Raw genomic sequence first — 27,300 nt, forward strand, 5'->3', positions numbered from 1 at the left:
GCCCCACCCTCCTTCAAGCCACCATCCTTTCTTCCCTACATCCCTGAAAGGGCATCCCAGCTGCTCTTTCTGATTTCTCTCCTGCCAACCTGTAACTGACAATCCACAAAACAGCAAACGCGAGGCTTTAACATGTGAATCTGATCCCATCACGACCCTGCTTAGAATCCTCCAGTGGGTGTTCATGACTGTCGGAATAAAATCAAACTCTATGGTACACAAGACCCTACCTGGCTGGAGCTCTGCCTCCCCTCCAGCTTTCTCTCTGATTTTGTTCCCGCTGATGACTATATGCCATCTACACAGACCTTCCTTCTGTTCCTGAAACACACCAAGCTCCTTTCTACTTCGCGACTTTTACATTTGCTGTTTCCTGTGCCTCTGACACTCGTGCTCAAGCTCTTCAGGTGGCTGCCTCTTTCTTCTCACTCTGATCTCAGCTCAAAGGTTCCTTCTCTAAACGGCTTCCCCGACACCCTCCAAGATGCCCACCCACACACCAGTCATTCTCTTTCACATAACCCTGGTTTACTAACACCATGGCAGCACTTATGGACATTTGAAATTATCTTTTTTTGTTTCTTGTTTTGTTTATTGTCTGTCTCCACCTCCCCGACAGATTATAAATCTGAGAACAGGGGGCCCTAACTGCACTGTTCACCGCTGCAGCCCAGTACTTGAACTGTGCCTTGGTTGGTTTGCAAATATGTATATATATATATATATTTGTTGAATCAATTAATGAGTGATTCTGAGAAATGCCACTGGAGATCCCTGTGAGTCTTTAATCTCTGTGCCTCTGTTTCTTCATCCATAAAACTGAAGTGTTCATGCATGATCCATCAGGTGGCTGGGAGAATTCATTCATTCATAAATGAGGAAATGCACATAAAGCACTGGATACAGGGCCTGGCAGTAGCAATCTATGAATGGTGGTTAAAAAGTAAATTGTGCGCAGTGGCCAGTAATAAGGAGCTTCACTAGAATGTGGTAAGCTCTTTCGTAGCACATATGAGATCCCTCCCGGGCCATGCCGGAAAAGTGGGGAGAAACTTTCAGGGAGGAAAACGCTGAGTTCTTCCGGTTTTTTAGTTGAAGGGCACTGAGCCAGCAAAATGTGGCTACTTACAGGGATATGCCCCATCTGTACCCACTGGCTGGTCGGCCCTGGGGGAACCTGGTGTGCATTTGCATTTACACAGCTCTGGCACTAAAATACCAACCTAGGCTTGCAGATGTCAGAATGCAACATGGAAATTTCATTTAATTTTATATTTAGAGGGAACCTTACTTGACAACCCAGCATTTTTCTGAAATATCTGTACAGAACTATGACTCCAGTTTTAGAATCGTTTTCAGAGAAAACGGGTGATAAACAATCATGCTCTTTTGTGTAACATCCAAATTGTACTAAATTGTGGAGAAAATAGAACATGTGTACTCCACGCTCAGCATCACTACATCTAAACCGAGAGTAATAAATTTCACTCTCTAGCTTTATTCCTAACTAATGTTTTCCTCCTCAACCCACCTGACCTTTAAGAGTAAATGTGACCAAAAAAAAAAAAAAAGAGTAAATGTGACCACAGGCCAGCTTGATTCAGTGACATCCCACCCTTAAAAGGATGTTTTTCTTTTGTACTTTGATATATTTTCCTCCTGTAAATCTGTGTTTATCACCAATTTTTGTTGAATGAATAGGCCGTTAGACTAGATTAGAAGTCCCTAGCTCATGTGGTTCCTAAGAATACATCAAGGTTATTAGACAAGGGATCATGATTATAATCCAAAAACTCCCTGAAGTGCTGAAGCTCCTCCTATCTACCCCCTTGTTTGATAACTAGGGAGTTACAGTAGCACCAGACCACTCAAGGAAATAGGCGTGCACTTGTACAAGCTGGTTTATTTTTTTTTTCATGCCCAAAGAAAACAGAATGTTAAATTATGAGCATTTGTAAAAACTGTCACTGCAGGGCTTATTATTTCAACAAACTGCATTTCGGCCTCCCAATCCTGGCAGTTCAACATGACCAGTTCCACTATATCGAATGCTCAAAGAGAGCCAGACACTGGCCTTCCTACTGTTCAACCTACAGGCACATCAGAAAGAGGGAAACACTGACTCCAGTGGTTCATAAAAGGTTAGCACTTGACATTTTAAATCAGAAGATATTTTATGAAATTTGAAGACGGGTATAGTACAATAGAATTGTTACAAAATAGGTGGATTCCAGGAGAAGGAAGAAGAAATTATCCAAACGCTTCCACTGCTATCTATTGGTTTCCTGAAAATAAAACGGAAGTCCAGACCACGGCATCAATTTATCATTGGCTTCACGTTGTTAGGAGTTTTTAGAAAGCAGCATATTTTAATCGCAAATACTTTATGATCCTATTATAGGAAGGAATGTTTCCTGTTAGATGGATTTGTCCCATGAGATCAGGTCAGGGAAGAAGCTCGGTGCTGCAGTCAAATGTTCCTTAAGGGTTAATTATCCAATCTGGGGGTTGTTCGAGTGTAAATAATCTCTCACCTCTCTTCTAGGTCACTGGTTACCCATGGTCCCTTATGCTACTTAGTTTCTGTTTAAGCCTATCCTTATAGCTTAAAAACTACTTTTCCCTCATGTTTCCTCCTCCAAACCAAAGCTCCTTTCACCTAAACGCTGGCTGATTTAAACTAAGTCAAGAGAAAAACAATCAGATTAAGCTAACTCATTTATAAGATCTCCCATCACATTGCATTTTGAAAGAGGATATTGGTTAACTCAACCCAGTCTGGGATCAATATAACTTCAGGCAACACAGCAAGGAGAAACGAAGAAGGGATATTTTCAAACTTCCAAATCAAGCCCGCTAACAGGAGGCTGCCACCCTCGTGGCATTACTGGAATAACAATGACCAGCATTTTGTTTTTTGAAGGGTTGATGTGACTACTCTAATCAGAATCACATCTCTCACAGTATTTTAACTTGACTAACACTGACTAATACAATGATAATAATTTTTAAATAATAAGGGAAATGAGAGAAGAAACTCATACTCATCAAGCACGTTCCCTACGTTAGGCAGTTGACATAGGTGATCTCACTCAATCTATACATTTATTTACTCCCCTAGCTCTCTGGCATGGTTATTACTATCCTCCTCTTACAAAGAAGGAGAACCTGAAGCTAGGAAGATTTAAGTACGTTCTGAAATTCACATAGCCAGTAAAAAGCAGACGCAAAATCTGAACTCATAAATGCATGCTTTTTTTTATACTCAGCATTTCAACTCAAGAAATATGTATGAAGCCCCTACCGGGTACGTGGCACCATGCTAAAATTTTTTTTAAATGAGCAAGACACATAGTGAAATCAAACAGACCAAGGTCCAAACCTTGGCTCTCCCATTATCAGTCGCACGATCTTGGGCAAGTTGGTTAATTTCCCTGAGTTTTATTCTCCTGGTCTTTCAAATAGGGCTTAATATAAACCTCATAGAGTTTTTGTTAGGATGAAATATTATGATGTTTGCAAACAGTAATTGCTACTATTGAGTGTTTACCATGTGCCAAGCACTGTCTGAAATCTTGTTTTCTGTATGAACGCATGAAATTCTCTTAACAACCCTATAAGAAACTTGCCAATGATGAGGAAATAGGCACAGAGAGGTGAGGGCCCTTGTCCAGGGTTACACGACAGTAAGTGGCAGTGCTGGGCTTTGAACCCAGGCAGTCTGCTTCTAGACTCATCTCTCAATTACAATGCTATATGCCTCTCACTGCCTGGCACAAAGTAAGGACTCAATAAATGGCAGCTTTAAAAATGTTTCCTTTCTAAGTACGAGAAATGCAATGAAAACAAGCACGTCAGTCTCCACAATGCAAAGGGATTGTTACTCAAGAGACTCCAAAAAAGCAGAAGAGGTCTCTCTCTCACGCAGAAAAGTCTTCACAGCATATAAGATGGGTCTTTAAAAAACTGACCCAATTTTATCAGAACCTGGTGAAGAAGAAGGTATTCCAGGTGGAAACAGAGTCAAAAGTATAGTTGTGGGGCTTCCCTGGTGGCGCAGTGGTTGAGAGTCCGCCTGCCGATGCGGGGGACACGGGTTTGTGCCCTGGTCCGGGAGGATCCCACATGCCGCAGAGCGGCTGGGCCTCTGAGCCATGGCCACTGAGCCTATGCGTCCGGAGCCTGTGCTCCGCAACAGGAGAGGCCACAACAGTGACAGGCCCGCGTACCGCAAAATAAATAAATAAATAAAAAGTATAGTTGTGTTGAAAAAGATGAAAAGTCTAGCTTGACCTAAGCAAAGGTTTCAAAGACCAGCAAAGTGAAGTGAGTCATCCAGGTCATGAGGAGCCTTGAATGCCAAATTAAAGTAAGCTAAAGGCAATTCAAGAGGCAACAGTGGTGGGTGGGATGGGGAGCGGGGGAATTACGAAAGCTTTTGGCAGAGGGAAGTCATTGCAATCATGCAGTCAGGCTACAAAAAGTTAATTAATTTGGAAGTCATTTCTGCTGTGTGTGCCCATCTTTTCACTCTGCTCAATGTGTACGCATGTCCAACGAATTCATCTCTTCTCTCCAAAAAAATTAAAACATCCTGGTACTTGTCACAAAGGAGCCTTGAATGAAGTGGCAGAGGAATCTGAAGGTAATTCAAGAGACAGTGTGTGTGTGTGGGGGGGTCACGGCAGCTTTTCGAGAAGGGAGCCACACAATCACAGTCAAGCTGTAGAAAATTAATTTAGTAGTGATGCACAGAATGAAGTTGAAAGGGGATGTGAGTGAGATTGACATCAGTTGTCTATAAGTACAAATTGACCTAGTTTACGGTTCTAATTGCTTTCTTTTTTGAAAAATTGTGTTTTAGTATAGTTGATTTACAATGTTGTGTTTAATTTCAGGTATACAGCAAGGTGACTCACTTATACATACATACATACATACGTACATATGTATTCTTTTTTCATATTCTTTTCCATTATGGTTTATCACAGGATATTGAATATAGTTGCCTGTGCTATACAGTAGGACCTTGCTGTTTATCCATCCTATATACAATAGTTTGCATCTGCTAATCCCAAACTCCCAATCCTTCCCTCCCCCACCCCCTATTGCTTTAATATATTCTTGAAATTTAAGAAGAGGCTTACCTGAAATTAATTACTTAAAAGGCTGTATTAGACATTGAAAACCACAACATGATCACACTTGAATGGCTGAACTGCCAAAACGATGGGGAAAAAATTACAAACCACATGAAGTCCTGTGCTTAAGTAATTCTCATTTTTTTTTTATTTATTTATTTATTTTTGGCTGCGTTGGGTCTTCCTTGCTGTGCACAGGCTTTCTCTAGTTGTGGCCAGCAGGTGCTACTCTTCATTGTTGTGCACAGGCTTCTCTTTGCAATGGCTTCTCTTGTTGCAGAGCACGGGCTCTAAGCACGTGGGCTCAGTAGTTGTGGCTCACGGGCTCTAGAGCGCAGGCTCAGTAATTGTGGTGCACAGGCTTAGGTGCTCCATGGCATGTGGGATCTTCCTGGACCAGGGCTCGAACCCGTGTCCCCTGCATTGGCAGGCAGATTCTTAACCACTGTGCCACCAGGGAAGTCCCAGTAATTCTCATTTTAATGGAAACCATGAACTAAGTTTGGGAAATTGGGCTGACCATATTTTTAGCTATCATTAATCTTTATTATTTTTCAGTTCTTAAAAAGCATACATAGTAGTAAACAGACATGAAATTAGATACTGTCTCTGGTTGGCCAGCTTACAATATGCAATCTATACAAAAGGGATCACAGTTCAATTCTGAAATTACGTTTCTACTGTCAGGTATGCAGAGACAGACGCAAAACGACAATGAAAATGTTATCTGTGTGTTTTAATACAGCCCCAGGCCTTCAGAAGTCGTACCTGCTGTGTGTGCCTGTCTCTCATTCTGTTCAATGTGCATGTGTGTCCAATAAATTCATCTCTTCCCTCCATTTTGTCTGCTTTCCAAAAACTAAACTAAAATTAAACTAAACTAAACTAAAATAACCTGGTGCATAACATGAAAGACCAGGCAAGGATGGCAGCTGAGAGTTTTAATATCAGTCACACCTGCACATAATCTCCTCCCACGGGACTTGTCTCTAGCTCAAACAGTGTGCTCCCTTACGATTGCCTAACAGTTTAATTGAAATTACGTGTCATGGGTGTACTGAAAGTATAATGATTTATCATTGGACATCTTGATTTCTAAGCTTGGTCACACCCTTTACCAGGAGGTTATCTGGTATTACAGCATTTCCTTTCTGAAACCACAGAAGGAAGCAGTTTGCCTTCCTCTACTAGTTATTCTTCTAGACTATGTCAAGTGCTCTAAGCCAAATGTTAGCCAATGACTGCCCATTACCCATTGACTACATGTGCTTCTTTCTGGTTCCAACAATGTCAGCGATCTGTGGTGCAGGATACACACTTTGTTTGCTTGCTACAGTGGTAACAGTAGCCAGAGGTAAGTTTTATTCATATAGTTATTCACAAATTAAAACAATAAACGCACACACAGGTCAGGACTAGGGTGAGGGGAGTGAGGTGCTTAGGGTGTAAAAGTTAGGAGGCATCACGCTCGGGGTAGAGTCTTACTCCCTTCACCCTAGTCCTGGCGCTGTGCATACACATGCACGCACACACACGCACACACACACAGCACAAAACCCAAAGATGACCAAATACTGTATAAATAAACAAGCCAAAGCCACAGATCAGGGTTTCATGTTTTCTTTAAAGGTATGTTCAGGTCAGGTCAACATTTAACTGTTTGTTTGTCTGCTCAAAACCCTCCAGTGGTTCCCATCTCACTCAAAGTCCTTATGTTGGTTCACAAGACAGCACATGACCCGTCCCCCAAGCTGCTCTCTGACCTCCCCCTCCTACTAGCCTCACTGTGTCTGAAACACTCCAAACATGTTCCTGACTCAGGGTTACAATCGCTGGTCCCTCCACCTAGAATTCTCTTACTCCAGACGGTCACATAGCTTGCTTTCTCCTGCTTCTGTTTAAATGTCATCTCAGAGAAGCCTTCCCTGATCAAGCTCAACCCTCCCTCTCCATTCCCTGCCCCTGCTTCATCTTCTCCAGAGCATTCATCACCATCTGATATGCTATATATTTTACTTATATTTTATAAATATAATTTTTACATAAATAAAATAACCAAGTGTAAGCTCTCTAGTAAGCTCCCACTGGCAAGGACTTTTTTTTAATCTGTTTTGTGTACTGCCGCATCTACTGCTCCTAAGACAGCAGGTGCTTAATAAATATCTGTAGAATGACTGTACCAAGTGCTAGGCAGACAGACTTGACTACAATATTGTTCCTCCTATTCAGATGGTAACAGTGTCCATGATTATTGCTCCTCAGGGAAAATCAAGCTCATCAAATTGTCTACATTAGGGTTTTTGTCAGTGTGGTGACGTAGTCAACCTTATTAAATCATTTCCAAAACTTCTTTATTTTTTAAATTGAAGTATAATTGATTTAGAATATATTAGTTTCAGGTGTATGGCATAGTGATTCAGTATTTTTACGGATTAAACCCCACTAAATGTTATTACAAGGTAATGACTATAGTCCCCTGTGCTATCCAACATATACTTGTTGCTTATCTATTTTATACATAGTCATTTGTATCTCTTAAAGCCGTACCCCTATTGTGCCCTTCCCCCCTTCCCTCACCCCTCTGGTAATCACTAGTTTGTTTTCTGTATCTGTGAGTCTGTTTCTGTTTTGCTTTATACATTCATTTGTATTATTTTTTAGATTCCACATATAAATGATATCATACAGTATTTGTCTTTCTCTGACTTATTTCAGTAAGTATAATATTTTGTAGCTCCATCCATGTTGTTGCAAATGGCAGAATTTCATTCTGTTTTCATGGCTGAGTAATAATCCATTGTATATAATATATACACCACGTCTTCTTCATCCATTCATCTGTTGATGGACACTTGAGTTGCTCCACATCTTGGTTATTGTAAATAGTGCTGCTATGAACATTGGGGTGCATGTATCTTTCCAAATTAGTGTTTTCATTTTTTTCTGCATATATTGGAAATGGATATAGTGGGATTGCTGGATCGTATGGTAGTGCTATTTTTAGTTTTTTGAGGAACCTCTGTACTGGTTTCTATAGCGGCTGCACCAGTTTACATTCCCACCAACAGTGCACAAGGGTTCCCTTTTCTCCACACCCTCTCCAACACAGACCAAAACTTCTTTAGAGAAGCAAATTTAAACACCCTCCATAGGAAGTGCACATATACCTAGAGGCTAGTTTAAGCAGAATACAAAACTCAAATGAAGTCTAGGAAATAAATTTGAAAAAGGTGGGAAAATAAAAATGTTGTTGATAATATTCTCAACAAAGCTGAAGCCAGGTAGAGTACGTCCCTTCTGCCAAAGCTTTATAGCGTCAATATTCATAACCTCCAAAAGCATTCTGCTGTATTTTAAACGTATATTACATACGACAACAATTTCCTGTAAAATATCTTTCTTTTAGCATTCTATTAATGAAATATATTTCCACTCAATGTCATCACTTTTTTATGACTTAGACAATAAGGTAGTAAAAATAATTTTTCAGAAAAACTTTTCCTAACTGACCTTAAAGTCATATTGATTGTATTTAGCCTCCCAGCATCAATTTCATGTGGAATACTTTCTTGTGCAATGAATAATACAAAAGTAGAAATCATTCTGTTTAAAAACAGCTAATAAGTGCCTTTCCTCCTGACTTCTGCTTCTTTTCTTAATTGACAAAGATGTTGCATAATCTTACCATCAGGATTCTAGAGACTGAAGTGATTGATGGAGAAGCTGCCTTAACTACCAAATTCATCAAAAGGAAGAGAATGAAAAGAGTTCAGTCACCGATACTTCACTGCAACGTCAAAGAACCATATGAGGGAAACAGGAGCTGCTCTGAATACATACTCTAATAGGTAATAATACTCATTTCTTAAATTTGCATTTCTTCTTTACCAATAAATATTTGGTATTGTTTGTTTGGTACCAGAAACAACAGGAAGAGGCATGGAAAGAACAAAGAAGATATGGTATTTTTCTAGTTCTTTCTATTCCATACAAAAGTTGGCATTTTAAATTCTTTTATAAGTTAGGTATGATATTTTTATATTAAGCCTTATCAGTCAAGGCTTCCAAATAAATTCATGCAACCAACCTAATAAACATCATATGACCCTTTCTAAGAACAAAGCAGGCCCTCTGTTAGTTTTAGGTTTGGGCTCCTTGACCAGAATATGTTACACGCATCATTAAAAATGGTATGCAACAACCAGACTCAAAAAGGAGGCTCTGCTTTCACTAGCAAAATCTTCTTTTTCATTGGCTTCAGAACATCAAACGCATCACAGGCTTCTTGGAAATTTTATCAGATCTCCTAGTAAATCAGGAGTCACATCTTGCAAAGGCAAAAGCAGCTTAAAATTTTAATTCCATGACTTGAGATGGCCCCTTCCCAAACCCCTCTGCCCAAGTAGCTCCTGTCTGCTGAAACTCCAGCCAAGAGTGAAGCATTACAGGAATTTAATCAAAGTAAAATTGAGTCATCGGATCTGGAAATTCATTTTTAGTTTCAAAACTTGGAGGTGGAAGAGTCTTCTGAGGTCATCTTGGGAATAGGGACTGGGGCTCCAAGGTGAGGGTCTGTTGTATGGTGTACCCACAATCACACAGCTGGAGGAGCAGAGTTATAGGTAGAACTCCAGCCTCCCAACTCCTCATCCAGCTCTTCCCACTAGAATGTATGACCTCCTGTGGAGGAATGGCCAATTGGATTATTTGTAAGTGGGGAGATTTGGACTCAATCTTAAACATAATTAATTTTCAGGTTTTATTTTTTAACTGAGGGTAACGAGTGACCATGAATAAGGATAAATAATCCAGCCTTTGGGAAATATATCAGCACCAGACTATTTTGTGAGTAACTTGTCCTAAAAGCAGTGGATCATTCTGGAGAAAATTAGTCCTGTAACAGGCAATGAGGTTGGCTTTAGATGAAGTAAGGGAAAATAAATATTCTTTTTTTTTCCCTCTGGGCTAGAAGTGGTCTGTCCCTTGGTATATATAAAGGAGACGTCTGTAACATTTTTTAGTGCTGAGAAATAAGCTGTTCCTAGCTGGGCAGAGACTGAATGGGGGCAAGGCAGGAGACACCACAGGAGAGAGCCTAAAGCAAGTCAACCACAGAGGGGACCATGCTCCCTTGCCATTTTCTCTGAACCATCAGTAAAGCCTCATTAAAAGTTACAGCTAGGGCTTCCCTGGTGGCGCAGTGGTTGAGAGTCCGCCTGCCGATGCAGGGGACACGGGTTCGTGCCCCGGTCCGGGAAGATCCCACATGCCGCGGAGCGGCTGGGCCCGTGAGCCATGGCTGCTGAGCCTGCGCGTCCGGAGCCTGTGCTCTGCAACAGGAGAGGCCACAACAGTGAGAGGCCCGCGTACCGCAAAAAAAAAAATAAGTTACAGCTAATACCTATTGCTATGCTCTAAAAATCTCAACAAGATACATGCACAACGATGTTCAATGCAGCATTGTCTATAAAAGCCATCAAGCAAAGTATCTATCAAAAAGGATTATTAAGTCAGGTGTGGTGAAACCATCTGCTTGAACACTATGAAGTCATTTTTTAAAATGAGCTATATCTGCAGGTACTAAGAGGGAACAACATCAAGATATATTACGTGAAAAAGGCCAAGTGTGTTTTTAAGTAAGCAGGTAGGTAGATCATCATTTTATAGGTAATAGATTGATTTTAGTGTCCTAGTACACACATAACTTTTCTCTAGAAAAGAATCTCAAGAAACTGGTAATAGTGGTTACTTCAGAGGATGAGGACCTTTCACGTCCCATGTTATTTAAATTATTCTTTTAAATCTAAGTATATGTGTATATCCCTCTTTTACATCAAAAGAGTTTCTCTGGACAGTTATATTATAGCTCTTAGAATTAAAAAAGAAGCTTTTACCTTTTTAGTTTTCATTTAATTTTCTAAGTTACACCTTGGTCTCAGTTGTGCTCTGGGGAAGAGCCTCTGGCCATGCTTAGCTCAAACCAGCTCAGGGAGACTATGGCCAGACTGGGTGGGGGTGGGAGAGGTGACCAGAAGCCCCAGCAAAAGAGGAGTGCTCAAGGATGTTGTCTACACCAAGGCAGCAGGGTTGCAGTCAAGCTGGATGTCCAGACATAAGACACGTGAGACAATACCTTAGGAAACTCTTGGAAATTGCTGAAGGATGCTTTGAAGGGGATTAATTTGTAGCTGCAAATGCAGTGGGCAACACAACAACATACCCAATATGCACCCCAGTATCCTTGACACATTCCAGAACCCCGTGACAGGTGGGAATGAGGAGTGTGGGTGTGAGGAGGATAAAGGGAGGAGAGGGTCAGGGTCCCTGGGGTACACATCACCTTGTAGGAAAACAAAACGCAGGGGCAAGAGGGGTGAAATCGCGCATCAGAGCAACCACGTCAGAGTGTCTAGCTTCAATCCTTCCAGAACCCAGCCTACTGAAGAACACAATGGATGGGGTTAGAATCTGCATGTCAAAGACTCCTTGCCCAAGTAGGAAAAACTGTGTCCTTGATCAGGTTTAAGAGCAAAGGCATATGAGGAAATGAACTTTCAAGTCACATCCAACTTGAGTTCAACCAAAAGGACTGAGAAACTCTAGGACAGCAGCTTCTCCTTCTACCCCCTTCGTATGTTTGTGCATCCCACCAGACTGTGGATTTCATGCACAGCAACCTTTCTTCTCCCAATCTCTCAATAACTGTTCATTGAACGGTACTCAGCTTCAGGCTCTGGGGTGGGCTAGGATCTGGGGATGCACTTATAACACTCGGTCTCCGGCTTCTCAGAATCCACAGTCTAGGAGAGGATAGAGCCACTTAGACAACTCTGCACAGTTTAGTGTCACTGACTAGACACTAAAATGAAAAAGTCTGGGTAGAGGAAATGTAACCGTTAGAGGAAGAGCAGAGTTCACCACCAAGTTCAAAATGTATTTATTAGCAGACAAATCAGGGCAAGAGGATGCCTCCAAAGCAAGCCCAGATTTAATCAAAGGGATTCAGAGAATCAGGCAGGCTAATCTCCAAGAACCATTAATAGGAGGCTCACTTAAGTCAAATGATCTGAGCACCAGCAAGTAAATATCCTTTATCACTTTAGGCAGCTTGGCTCTGGGAGGAGAAAAGGCTGAGATCAATGAGTTCATTAGACTGCCCCTTCTAGCCCACCTTCAAGTGTTCCTTTGTCCCCTTTTTCAGCAGGAATAGAGCATCCCAACCATGTCACCTGTTTTTCCATGGTAAATGTGTGCCAGTGTCACTGGGTAGCCTAATATTAACCTTAAAGTAGACGACCACTTAGTGCCATTCCTACAACTGTCAAGAAAAGGGATAAAGCCTCTGACCACACTATCCTAAGGAATGTGAATGTTCTGGAAGACAGGGAAGAATGGGAGTGATGGTGGCCTTCCAATTTCAGATATCAAACCTAGGTCCAACGAGGCCTCTCCGAGGCAGGGACTATGCTGTACCCCTTGCATTTGGTAGTGAAAATCCTCCCTCTGTGTTTGTGAAATGAGGGGTGAAGGCTGTCCTCAGAATTTGTCTGGCCTGCTTTGTACAGAGAGTGAAACTTCAGTGAGGTTCTCAGGGGAACCCTAACACTAACACTGTCAAAGCATTTGCCATGCTCTCTAAAAGGCCCCGGTAGTGCCCCCGCTAACCCAGTCCATCTTTGCCTCTTCTCCGGCTACCTGCTGGCTGGACCTTCCTGGTGCAGGTGGCCAGGTCGAGTCAGCTCTGCTGGGGTCTTGTGATGCAAGCCAGAAGGCAGGGTGGGGTATTTTTAACCATACAGAATTCTTTCCATATTTTTACGTAGTTAAGTGTATCTACATTTTCTTTTATGACTTCTGAGCTTTGTAGCCTGTATGAAAGGTCAGGAATCTTCTAACATCCTCAGGTTATAAATTTACCTGTGTTTTCTTCTAGGACCACTATTGTTTCATTTATTTTACACTTAATGACTTACTACACTAGGAATTGTGTGCTGGTGTGTAAGAAATAAGGGATCCAGATTTCTTTGTTCTAAGTAGCCGGCTGTACCCGTACCATTTATTGAATCTCTCTTCTCACACTGACCTTAAAAAGCCACTTTTCGGGCTTCCCTGGTGGCGCAGTGGTTGGGAGTCCGCCTGCCGATGCAGGGGACACGGGTTCGTGCCACGGTCCGGGAAGATCCCACACGCCGCGGAGCAGCTGGGCCCGTGAGCCATGGCCGCTGGGCCTGCGCATCCGGAGGCTGTGCTCCGCAGCGGGAGAGGCCACAACAGTGAGAGGTCCGCATATCACACACACACACACAAAAAGGCCACTTTTCTATAATTAAATTCCATACACACTTGTTTGCTGTACTCTGTAATCTTTTCCCACTACTCTCATTTCTCTCCAATACTTAACTGTTTTAATTATTGCAGTTTCATATTACATTTTAATATCTGATACAGCTAACCCTCACTTAACTACACCTCTTTCTCAGAATTTCATAAATTTCATTTTGCAAAACAAATAATAGTATCATTTTGCCATGCCTCTAAAAAAAGATTCTGTTGGCATTTTAATCGAGATTTCATTTCTTTTGTAGAGAGATTTAGGGGAAATGAACATTTTTACAAGATAGTGTCTTGTTATCTAAGAGCCTAGTAGGTCTCTTCAATGACTTAAATTTTTCATGTTTCTCCTCAGGGTAATTTTAAAATTTTCCTGATTTTGCTCCTGTATGTTACATTTCACTTCAAATGTCTTACTGTTTCATATGCTTAATTAGCATTTTTAAAATTCTAAAAGCATGCTGTGTTTGCAACGCTTTTCCACCACTTCTCTCATTTGGCACTCATTTGTTAAGGTCCCATTCTGGTATCACTTGCTTCCTCAAGTCTTCTTTGGCCCCATGTCCAGTCAAGATGGTGCGGGTCCTTCCTCTGTGCTCCTGCAGCACGTTTTACGTCCCACCATCACCACTGGTCACACTGTGCTGCACCTTCTGTACACACGCCTCTCACCTCATTAGTCTGGCAGCTCTGCTAGTAGAGGAGCCAGTTAGCACCCCCCAAGCCTGGTTTATAGCGAGCACTCAACAATCCAATGGAATGCATGAATGAATGCCATACTACGCCTCTTCATATTTTGGTAGCGTTTTTGCAATGCTAACAGTGATAACACTGATAAATAGTAGAATTTGGAATAATGTGACTGACAGGGTTTTATTTTCCCCTTAAACACAAGCCATGTTTTAAAATGCAGAAAATTATCTCATATAATGAGAAATCATAATTAAGAAGTGAAAACTAGATGCATTATTTTTCTGGCATGTATTTCAGCCTCATGTAAAGAGGCAGCATTGTGGTGGATAACATATACTCTGGCACGAACAAGACCTGAATTTAAATCCTGTATCAACCACTTATTATCTAGGTGATATCAGGCAAGTGTCTTCACTTCTCTGTGCCTCATTTTCTCTATCTGTAAAATGGGCATAATAAAGATTCTCATAATAGAATACCTAAGAGACATCTCAAATTTAAATGTCCAAAATGCTTGATTCCCCTACTCCCCAAACCTGCTTGTTCAACATGCTTCCCCATTCTAGGAAACGACATGCTACCCTTCCAGCTGCTGAGAAAATGGAGGTATCCACAGTTCTCCCCCTTCTTTTGCTCCATGTTTCCCACCCATCCACAAGTCCTATAAGCACTTCCTTAGAAATATTTCCAGAATCCATTGACTTTTCACCAGCTGCTTTCCTACCATCTGGTCCAAGCCACCATCTTCTGTTTTGACCATTGCAGTAACCTCCTAAATGGTCTTCATGCATCTACCCTTATTCACTACAATCTATTCTCTATATTGTTGACCAAGTGATCCTTTTAAACTATATCAAATCATGTCACAACTCTGCTCAGAACTATCAAGGGCCTCCTATCTCACTCAGTCTCACTCAGAGGAAAACTTGGGTTCTCACAGTGGCCTGTAAGGACCAATTTGACATAGCCACCCCTTCCCCAACTACCTCTCTGACTTCACCTCCCTCCCTCTCCCCTACTCTCTCTGATCCAGCCACACTGGCCTCCTGCTGGTCCCAGGACACACACGCAGGATAGACCTCAACCCCTTTGCACTGCTCATCTCACTGCCTAGAAAACCCTTCTGCCAGAATCTGCATGACCTCTCACTTCCTTCGGGTCTCTGCTCACCCGTCACTTTATCAAAGAGGCCTTCCATTATCATCCCGTAGGTATAAATTAGCACCTGCCCTGCCCTCTCATCTCCCCAACTCTCTCTCTTCTCTTTGCTCTTCTTTATATTTCTTCCTAGCACTTTATCACCCCTTGTCACATTATATGTTTATTTGGTAAGTGGCTGTCTCATTTCAACACCTCGAATAATTTGAGCCCTTAGTAGGTGTTCAACTAATACTTATTGAATGACCGGATAAATGAACACATTGTTTACAACTCTAATTCTACAGTTTATATAAAGTGTCTAACCACTGAACAGATCCTTCTAAAATAAAAAGGAGCTAAGGAACTGGTGAGAAAACTACACTATCGCTGGTGTTCATGTTTATTGCTCACCCGAATGCTTAAATGAATCAAAATAAAGATTCTCTTGTTTTACAAAGAACAGGAGCAACAAAAAAATCTCCCTAGAAGCCATTAGAGACTGCCAACGTCAACTTCTTTTCTACAGTTTTTTTAACATTTAAAAATGATGGCTTCCCCTCCCCTCTCTCCTTCCCCCAGACTCTGGGACTCCTATCCTTCTGTTCATTCTTATTTGGAGTATAAGCCAGAAATAGCTGTTTACTTCGTTGTCCTCATTTCCCTTCATTGTTACCATTCAGTTCTCTGGTGGCTACCCTCTTGTGGATGTGTTTTTTTTTTTTTTTTTTTTTTTGCCTTACGCGGGCCTCTCACTGCTGTGGCCTCTCCCATTGCGGAGCACAGGCTCCGGACGCGCAGGCTCAGCGGCCATGGCTCACAGACCCAGCCGCTCCGCGGCATGTGGGATCCTCCCGGACCGGGGCACGGACCCCTGTCCCCTGCATCGGCAGGCGGACTCTCAACCACTGTGCCACCAGGGAAGCCCTGGATGTGTTTTTTAAATGAATTCTCAGTAAGTTGAGAAAGAAAAGCACGGGGAAAGACCTCAGACACAGTTTTAAGCAAAACATATTATAGGATATTTTCTTTAGGACAAACTATTTATAAATTGACTCTAACATGATTACATATACACCATCAAATATTATTCACATATGTAATAAAGTTAAAGAGCTGGAGAGAGAACACACAGTACAGAATAAAGAACTTTAATTTATTAAAATGTGAATAACAATAATTACGCATGTAGAGCTCTTTCTCACACAAGCCTAAAAAAGAAATTCTCTCACAAAGGACCAAAATCACATGACCTCTAATGAAGCAGCAAGTAATTTGGGGGTGCTTGACCCACAATTTCTGCTTTCATTTTTATCCTAATGTAGGGCTGAATAATACAAAGGATTTTATGGGTACATCTACTCAATAAGAACTTGCCCACCCAGTAATTATAAAACAAAACACGGACAATTTCCTTATACTGGTAAATACATACTAGATAAATTTTCCAATAAAATAATACAATGTACTGGGGAAATAAACCTTAAATACATTGGCAGAGAGACATCAAATAGATAGTGAGTCCAAGAACAGACACAGGTAGACTGAACCACACATTTTAAAGCTGCTTTGAAATTTCACTAACTAGAAGAAACAGAGCCACTCATTTTAAATGACTATGGAAGACCAAAGGCACATTTCCTTCCCACAACAGTTTTTCTCTAGGTAACGACCCCGACAGAAGAAAATTATTGTGTGAATTACTCCAAAAAAAATGCTAAAAATTCATTTGGGTTTGACTTCATAATCAAATGTTATTGTTGGTCTCTAATGGTAATTACACCTGAGCAGACCAACTTCCCATGAGAGAAAATAGCCCAGAAATGTGCTGGATTGATGGGGAGGAGATGGCCAGTTTAGGATTTAAGTTAAATTTTGATGTAGATAATATACAATGTAGCTAACATTACAGGCAAATATTCAGATATTCACAAAAATTCTATCCTTTGAGACCAAGGAATACACTGACACCAAAACACAGGCTGGCTAGAAACTCTACTAGGTAGGAAGCCCACAATCCCAATTTCCCTGGGATAGCCCCACTCTACACCTATGTTCCAGCATCCCATCAGGTTTAGCATTTGTCCTAGATAGAAGTATCCCATTTGGATGTTAACTTATACAATACATGTAAGTTAGATTAAATGCCAACAATAAATGTTGATCAGCCCTATTTGCTCCAGCCTCATTCAATCACAAATTCTAACACCTTTTAATATTTCTGCACCCAAAAATCATGACAATCCTCACTCCAGAGTGCTCAATAAATATTTGTTAAATGACTTTATTAATTAATATATAGATTTGGAATAAATCTGGCTGCTCTAGAAAAGAGGTTCGATAAATATTAGCTGATTGAATATCAGTGAGGAAGGTCGAAAGAGCAAAAGAGTTAACCCCTGTCCACCACACTGTCTTCTTGCTTGCTGTCAAGAAATTTTCAGATAAATAGTTGGCATTTCTGTTCTTAGGGGAAGGGAGAGAAAAAGTATGCATTTTCTTCGTTCTGGAATCCTGTGTATATCTAACATAAATTTCAACTCCACTAGCTTCTATTCCATTTTCAGTAAAGAAAAATGTGATAATTCAATTTATACTAGCAAATATCTAAGTTAGACTCAAATCTGATATCTCTATTTTCAATTTGTAATAGTCTTGTTTAATCTACATCAATCCCCTATTGTTCTCGTATTCTCCCTCCCTCTCTCTCCTTCTCCCTCTCCCTCACACTTCACTCTCATAACAATTTCCTCTCCAGTTTGCAAGTGAATTGGTTTTTCTCCTCAGGCTGAGGTTTTTGTCCTCAAACAACAGAATGAAGTTGTTTGTATTCTAGATCGTGAGGTATTTACTAAGGTAGCAAAGAGTATACCCTAACTTGTGGGGGAGAAAACAAGACCTAAAAATGGAAGTGCCCCAGGAGAACCCAAAGAAACACATGGATTGCTCTATCCATGGAGTGGAGTCGTAGGTTCATTTTTAGCCTTGCTACACTGTCACCAAAATGGGTGGACAAGATGGGCTGCAGGAGAGGACCACAAAGCTTCAAAATACTTCTCGAGAAGTCCTCAGGGCAAATGAACAAAATCGGTTCTTTTTGGCACGCACAGCACATTTAGAGAGAGAACAACCCTACCATAATAGGATAGTGAAAGGCAACATGAGCTGTCAACTCCTAGTGACATTATAAAATGTAATACATATAGACAGACAGCGGGCTCTTTGATGACGTTTATTAGGAACTCTAGGAAGGCTATGTAGATATGTATGGAATGGGTGGATGGATGGATGGTATTCAGAGTCTGCTGCTTTAACCAGGGTGAAATGCTGACCACTTACATTCCTTTTCATTTCACTACCATGTAATTAGAAACCAGCGATTAAGCAGATAATGGCACCACAAGTTCAGGACTTAATAAGTAGCACCTTGGGAATGGAGCAACAAAATGTTAAATTGTATCAAGTGATCAGTACTATCTATGTCAATGAACACTAATATGGATTGAGTTAGAGAACCTGAAACCACAGGCTCATAAAAAAAAAGAAACATTTCGCCCCTAAAAGATTATGAAGACTAATTTACCATCTCAAAGAGATTGTTCCATAAATTTTACAAAATGTCATCTTTCATTTTAAAGGGCTCTATGAATTAGTGCTGTTTTGTTCCTCTCCAGAACTGAGGGAACTGTTAATGTGCGTGTAAAAGTAGGATTGGTTAAGAATGCACACTTCTGGGGGAATGGCCTTGCTCCTTCCCCTGGCTAGAGTCAAACATGTTGCTTGGCTATTCTGCATTCAGCCCTCCTGTATGCCAGCATTCTTTGTCCTGGAATATTCTGAGGTCAGGTACAAAACTAAAGATAAGACTCCTAATCTGCAATAAAAAAGAAAACACGAGAGCGGGCTTTGGGCAAAGTTTTTACCTAAATGGGAATTGTGGTCAGGATAAAATGTAACTCACTGCAGCATAAATTGGCAATAAAATACCATCAATACCATTGTGGGCAGCTGAACAACCAGGAATGAGTTATCTGAATGTACCAAGGACAGACCTCTCACTTCCCTTCTTTACATCTGCACTTCTCTGTTTAGGAAAAGCCTTTGATGGAAAGGCTTACTAGTTCAATGCATCATTCCCTTGTCTTCCTTATTCTTCCTCTCCTCCCCACCACCAATCCTGTAACCCCCTCACATGTCACAGACTCCTTCCTCCCCATATGTCCTGCACTTTCCCTCCTCTGTGTTTTTACCTATGCGATTCCTGTTCCTTCTGAAAGGAAGCACATCTTTCAGTATTCTGCCTGCCAAATCCCTACTCAGCCTTCAAGATTCAACTCAATTTCCATGTCCTCTGTGAAGTGAAGGCTTCATGTTATCTCCAGTCACAAATTAGTTGAACCTCCCATAGCAGTTTGATGATTCTTATTTGATAATCTTAATGATCTATTCTTGTCAGCTGTGTACGTGTACATAACTTTACACACACACACACACACACACACACACACACCTTAGTTTGTATTCCTTTGGGATTGAGAATAACCTTTTTTCATATTGTATATCTAGTCTCTAACAGAAAAAGGCTTGCTGTTGCATTAAGTGATGTAAACTTCCAAATAAGATCAGAAATACATATCTGTTCACAAAATCAGGTATCCAAATAAGAATTTGGTTAATCTTTCAAACACAAAGACACACAGACACACACATAAAGTAAAATAACTTGGTACTTACAGCTTTAAATATAAGAACTGTTCTAAGAATTGGTTTTACTGTAAATTCTAGGACACACATATCAAATGTATTAGAATCGTTGCCATTGGGAAAAGGAATGGGATTGAGGGATAGGGATAAAAATATATCAATAAATAAACTGGACAAGGGAGGGATCTGATGAACTGTTGATGACAGTAAGCCATAACCTGAGAAGTATGATTAACTCAACCTTCTCTACATGAGGTCTCAAATTTAAAAAAAAAATATATATATATATACACATATATATAAAATGCTGTTCAGAGATACAATGCATGAACAATTCAACCTTCTGAAACTCTTTTCTGAAACATGATTCTCCCACCTGTGAGAAACTGATGTCAAAAGCTACTTCTCTCATGTAAAAAAAAAAATCTATTTAATTGGAACCCATATATTTTAAGTGCAAAAAAGGACTTCTAGGAAGTGTAGTGTTTTGCTGCTTTATTTTTCTTTTAATACTAAAACTTATAATGGCTAGAGTTGGCTTTCAAATACATTGTCCTTTTTGTTCAGTTCGGTAAATTGCTTGAGAGTTCTGTAACTCAAAGAGAAGAAAAACTCTAGCCAGAGGCCAGAAAATACAGGCCAGAAAAACAGCCCCCCATAACACCAAATAAGAAGTCTTAGAACGGGCTTCCCTGGTGGTGCAGTGGTTGAGAGTCCGCCTGCCAATGCAGGTGACGTGGGTTCGTGCCCGGGTCTGGGAAAATCCCACATGCCGCGGAGCAGCTGGGCCCGTGAGCCATGGCCGCTGAGCCTGCGCGTCTGGAGCCTGTGCTTTGCAACGGGAGAGGCCCACGTAAAGTCTTAGCGCATTAATCTTTGCAACATCACCATGAAAGAAGTTGATAAAGGTAGAGTGATGCAACTAGAGGTATAACAGACATGGAGTTACAGGAGGAAGTAAGAGAGAGAAGAAACAGAGTGGAAGCCTCCACTTATCATTTAGCAGGTGCGTATTTGTTGAGCCCTACTGTAAGCATGGAAGCAGAAGACGTCAGCACAAGTGAGTGTGGCTCTGATTCCTAGAGTCCCTCTGCACCTCAGCCCTATGGAAGAACCACTGTCCAGCACAGGTCTTAGCTGCTGCTCTACAAATCTGATGGCAGCCCTCACCTCCTCGCTGCCTTTAGCCAGTACTGCCTGGGACTCAGCTCGGCCTGCCACCAGAACTCCTCATGCCAAAGTTAAGATATTTGAGGCCGACCATGCCCAACCGTGTCCCTCATTCCTGCAGTCTCAGTCACGGAAAGAACTGAGAGGGCCCAGCCTCGCTCATTTCCTCTCCCCCTCATCCTCCCTGCCCTGTGCTGCTTCCCTCCTGCTGCACAACTCCCACCCACCACTGATGACCTTCCACTGTGCTCCCTGGAACCACCCTTCCTTGTAAATGAAAATCCCTACATCCCCAGCCGTTCCACAAAGTGCCCGCCGCACCTTCTCACTCAGCGGAGATCTGGCTCCCCTCTCCCTGGCAAACACACCCTCCTGAACCTACATGCTTTCCAGGTTGACATACACACAACTGTTTCTTTCATGCCCGAGTCTCCCTGGAAAGCCTTTCCCTCTACCCCATCCTTTTTCACTGGCTAAATCCAACTCATTCTCCAAGAAAACATCCCTGCTTTCTTCAGGAAACCTCACCTGATCTCCTGGTCCTCAACCCCGACGGCTATATTCGGTGCCACTCCTTTGTATCATCATAACTCTTTCTCTAGCCCACATTATCTCTCTCCTTCTCTCTGCACTCAGCATATCCTTTTATAAATAGTTTTATGTATTTGTCTCCCGCACAGAACTATGAGTTCCTTGAGGGTATATGCTGTGTCCTAGTCACTGACTGCTGGCATGTAACAGGTGTTCAGTAAATGTTTGTTGAATAAATGAATGAAAATCTACAGTCCTGACTTGAATAAATGAAATGAATACTGGGGATGAAGTGGACATTTTTCTTATTTATTCAATTTTTCTCTCAATCTTTTAAAGCTATATCTACTTGCTATCAGACAACACAAAGATGTGTTCAAAGAAAAGCCAACTCTCTCCCCTCCCTACCCTTGACTTTAACTTTTTTTATCCTCGACCTTTTTTTACCCTTGACTTTTTTTAACCACTGTTGAATGCTTGGTGTGTACTGTTCTATGACTTTCTCTATGCTCATGGCACACCCATATGCACACTTAGAGATTTTTCTCAATTTGTAGAACTAGGATCGCACATATATATTTTATCATAACACTTGCTCTTTTCCCTTAATAATGTATCATGGCCATCACTCCAGACCAACACATAGGGACCTAAGTCATTCTTTCTAATAGTTGCATAACAGTCTATAGTATGGATGAACCATGATTTAGTCACTCATTCTCCAATGGATAAGCATTCAGGTTGCTCCTAGTTTTATGGAAGTTCTGAAAACAAAGATAGCAAGACTGATCTAACATTTCTAGAGCATACGTACTGAGTTATTTCTCTGCCAGTGCTGTGGACTCTATCCTCACATACCTGGACCTATTTTCTCAAGACTCGAGCTCTGAAAACCTAATAAGCTCATAAGCGATCTCTTCTGCATACAGCGCCAGTTGCTGCCACACATCTTATACTGAATAGGTATTTAATATTTATTGAACTGAACCAAAAGCTAACCAGATAGAAACTGCCAGGAAGGATACACAGGACGCACTGCTTGCCATGCTTAATTTCGAGGATTTGGTAGGAAGGTGTAAAAATAGAACATTTTCATTTTTAACTTAATACACTTCTGTTTGAATTTTTAATATAATACTCTATAACTTCAATATTTAATATATCCATTTATACATTAATATATTTTGATTATATGAATATATTGATAATAAAATTTAGCACATTATTTTTATAACTCAAAAACAGCTTTTTCCCAAAACTTTCTGGACGATACAGAACCCCTGAGTTAAAAGAAACAAGCTCTAATTCAATAACTCCAAAGTCTGGCTGTACATAAGAATCAACTGAAATTTGCTACAAATTCAGATTCCCAGGGCTTACCATGAATATTCCGATTCAGTAGATCTGAAGCAGAGCCCGGTATCAGCATATTTAATAAATGCTCCAGATGATTCTTTGATCCTGCTCTAATCTAATGATTTTTAGAATTACCTGGGGAGCTTTTCACATAGTATGTGGATGTTTGGGCACTACCTTTAGAGGTTATGAGCCATTAGACCTGGAATGAGACCTGAGAATCTACATTTTAAAAAGGCTACCTAGATGATTCTTCCCAGGTTTGGAAACTCTATTCTAAGTGTTATAATTTCCCTCACTTTGTCAATTCAAAATCAAGACATGATAGCTCCATTTTGGTCTCTAGCAGTAAAAATATAACACCAAGTTAAAAGTCTTTGATGATAGTATTCTAAAAGACCACAAGATGAGGAATGTCTTAGCTGGACTATCATGAAATTTAAGAATATCTTTTATTGTTAGTTTGAATAATGAATTAAATTTTAGTACTCTCTTTATATCTTAAAGAGAAGATGAATTCAAAAATATTTTTCTCGGGCTTCCCTGGTGGCGCAGTGGTTGGGAGTCCACGTGCTGATGCAGGGGACGCGGGTTCGTGCCCTGGTCCAGGAGGATCCCACATGCCGCGGAGGGCTAGGCCCGTGAGCCATGGCCGCTGAGCCTGCGCGTCCGGAGCCTGTGCTCCGCAACGGGAGAGGCCACAACAGTGAGAGGCCCACATACGGCAAAAAAATATATATATATATATTTTTTTTTCTCTAAAATATTTTAATAAAATTACTTTTCTATGGGGTTCAATGTTTCAGCATTTTCAATTTTTAAAAAATACGTCTACCCCTACCATAACTTACAAGTCTAGATATTAGAAATAAGAAGAGTTCATTTTTTAAATTAATGAGATTTATCTTTCCAAGTATCTAAAGACCTTCCTAATGATAAGTCAGGTATTTAAGTAGACACATTAACCTTCTGACCATAAAAGTTTATCTCTACTTTCAGGAATAGAGATGAGAGCAGATACTAAATTAGAAAAGCATTGTGAAGCTCAGTTCTGAAAACATCTTTTATAAAAAATAAATGGCAAACAGACATCTTTCCACACGAGCTTAATTCAGTAGCTACTGTACTAGGCATTCTACTAATCATTTAGAATTGTTGTTTACAAATTCATAAAGATAAAAGTACTTCATAGAAACATAAGAAAAATCTTCAGTCATTGGTAATATCTAGGAAGTTCTGGTCCTCAAAAGTGAAAGAGGAAGAAACAAGAGTAGGGATATCAAATTAATAACATCAAGGATCAAGGGCCTTGTTTCCCTCACTTGGTCTTTTACCAAATGTCCATGAAGAAGTTCCTAAATGTACTGGGAATTCCAAATTACTTACCAAGGCCATTTCCTTTCAATCTCAAGTATAGGGCATTTTTCTCTCTCAGCAAATCAATGATTGTGATGTTTACTATAATACTCAAAGCACAAGTAATAGAGAAGCACTAAAACAAAGTGGATGTGATCAGAAGTCAGACAGTCCTGGGTAGAAATCAGGATTTGCCACCTACCAAATGTTTGAGCTCACGTTAAGTTACACAATCTCTCAAAACCTCAGTTCCTTCATCTGTGAAATGGAGAGGTAATAACAGCATCTACCTGAGTCAGTTATTGTGAGGACCAACTGATGCAATACATGTAAAGCGCCTGACATGTAGTAAGTATGCAGTAACTGATATTTATCATGTTTTTACTCCCCTTGCAATATTAGTCAGACTTCAAACTGTTAAATGCAAGATTATCAACATGGAGTTTGAAGGGGAAACAAGAACGCTAAGTGAAAGATCTGTGTCCGACTTGAAATCATCCTGCTTGAAACCAGGTTCGAGAAGAAATACTCAAGAACCAGGTCCCAAGCCAGGGCTCTAGCCTCTGAATCACTGGGGCATCTTCATTTCATATCCTCGGATAAACCACAGAGACCTTGTAGTAGAACGGGCCAGAGACAAGGTGAAACTGGGGGGTTACCTAATGAACTTGATGCTTTCTAGGACCTACCAAGGCTCCCAGTAGTTAGTTGGCTCCTACGGTGGGCAATGTTTTGTGTACTAAGGGGTTTGGGTGGCATAAAGCTGCATCAGAGGTGGACTCTGACCACAGAGAGCTTTACAACCTATGAGAACTAGTCGCCCCATGTTCCTTTTAATACTTAGGACAGGAGTCGGGACCAAAAGCCTCCGTCTTAGGACACAGTTCAGAGATTATACAGCTGGAGTCGCTCAGAAGATTCCGTACACACACCCAGCCCCCTGTAGTCACACCCTCTTTTTTCTTTCTCTAATACACACAAATTTTTAGGCATCATTGGGCAGGTAGTATCTCAGGGTCGCATATCACCTCTGTAGCCCGATATCTACAAACGTAAATTCTGTCATTCCACCCTGCCTGTACCACCCCATTTCCAGGTACGGAACCAACCAACCATATTGCCAAAACAACAAAGACCAGTTTCCTTAAAAGGGAGTTTAAACATTCTGGATAGAATTTACATGCCCCAGAATGAACCTTGAAAAGCATCACTAAATTATCCAACACATTGTTAAATTCCTAAACTCCCCTTAAAAAGCAGGGTTAACCCTTCAGAGTTAAAAAAAAAAAAAATTACGCTGCAACTCCTCTTAAAGCTTCGGGGTATCAAAAGGGGTGGTACTTACTGCTTGGCAAATATACTTTCTAAAAATAATCACTATTTTCCTTAAAAGCTTATGGTAAAGCCACCAAGTCACTTCGTTTTCATTGCTGGCAAGCTGCACAGTGACTTGATCGCTTTAATATTTCACTCATAGTAGCAGCCACTGAGCTATGACTAACCCACTCTCCCAGCATCACCACTGGCTCCAGATGGCAAGAAATACATTCCCTTCACTCTTGGCTGAAAAGCAATTCCGATTTTTTTTTCTTTCTTTAGTCCAGTTTCACCTGCAGTTTAATCGTTTCACTCCAGGAAGAAAACCGCTGGGGGTGAGGGGCGATTAATGCAAAGAGGAGTACAGGTAGGGAATTTACTTTTTTAAATGAGATGTAAGCACTGCAGCTTTAAATGTTACTGCATCAAGCCCTGGATTCCTTCCGTAACCAAGCTGCAAAATGGTAACAAGAATGGAGGAAAAAAAAACCTCTTCCTCCCTCCCGGCCAGCCCTTCAGGCCACTGCCCAGCAGGACTGGCAGCGGCGAGCCCATCCCCCACGCCCTCCCAGCCCAGACGTGCGGCTGGCACAGGTGAGCCGGACACCGACCTTGGCCCTCTGGCTTCGCCCACATCCGGGGGATCAAGGTCAAGGGCGAGGGCTTCCTTACACACACACACACACACACACAAACACACACACACACACACACACATACACACCCCGCACACTCCCCCCGCTCCCCTCTCGGTCGCCCAGAGCCCAAGGATCCGATGCCAAAGTTTCAGGCCGGGTTGGGGCCGGCAAGGTTCTCGCGGCCCCCGGCCCCCGGCCTCCGGCACCTGCCCGGCCCGCCCTGGTCCGCGCCTTTCCCGCCGGGCCCGGCGCGTGGTCCGGGGACGGCGCCCACTTGGTCCCCACTCACCCCTCGCGGACATGGTTCAGGCAGCAGGAGTCGAAGCAGTGAGGGCGGTGGAGTCACCCGGCAGGGCGTGGGGAGGAAAATCTCGCCGAAACGCACAAGGCGCACCCGAGCCTGCCCGCGTGGGGAGGCGGCTGGCCGCGCGGGGACGCCTCCCTCAAGACACCTGAGCGCCGCTGGGCGCAGCACGGCCGGCGGGCGGGGACCGGCCGGGCGCAGCAGCGCTGACAGCCCGCGGCCCGAGCTGGGCGGGGCCCGCCTCCCCGCCTCCCCGCCTCCCCCGCCCGCCCGGCCGCCCGGCCCACAGGGTCCAGCAGCGGCGGGGACGCGCCGTCAGCTCGGCTGCGGCGCCAGCCCGAGCTTTTGTCCCCGAGCGAGCGTGGTGCGGCGTGCGGTGAGGGCTGCGTCTCCCCTCCCCCGACCCGAGTCCTTACTGAAAATAACAGTAGTAATAAGAAAAGTGCTGCCGCTATGAGTGGCCTTCCAGCCTCCCGCTTTGGTCTCAGAGAAAGAAAGGAGGAAAGAGCTGTTCTGTTCCCTCCCCTAAGTGATGCCCTGGACAGGAGGGGAAGACCACGGTCGCCGGAGGGGCTTGGACTTCAGTGGGAGGAAGACCTTGGGCGCCCGCCCGCTGGTCAAA

General features: G+C 42.0%; 1 protein-coding gene across 1 annotated transcript in view; it reads right to left on the reverse strand.

Moving 5' to 3' along the window:
* The window catches only part of ABLIM1 (actin binding LIM protein 1), a 318,363-nt gene extending 291,567 nt beyond the window's left edge, over positions 1–26,796 (reverse strand). The window contains exon 1 of the mRNA XM_082674202.1: positions 26,664–26,796. Within this exon, the coding sequence (XP_082530328.1) occupies positions 26,664–26,676 (13 nt within the window). The 5' untranslated portion in view covers positions 26,677–26,796. The remainder of the gene's footprint in view (positions 1–26,663) is intronic.
* Between the last annotated feature and the right edge of the window lie 504 nt (positions 26,797–27,300).

Source organism: Grampus griseus (assembly GCF_964374135.1).
Source record: "Grampus griseus genome assembly, chromosome: 16".
NCBI classification, from domain to species: Eukaryota; Metazoa; Chordata; class Mammalia; order Artiodactyla; family Delphinidae; genus Grampus; species Grampus griseus.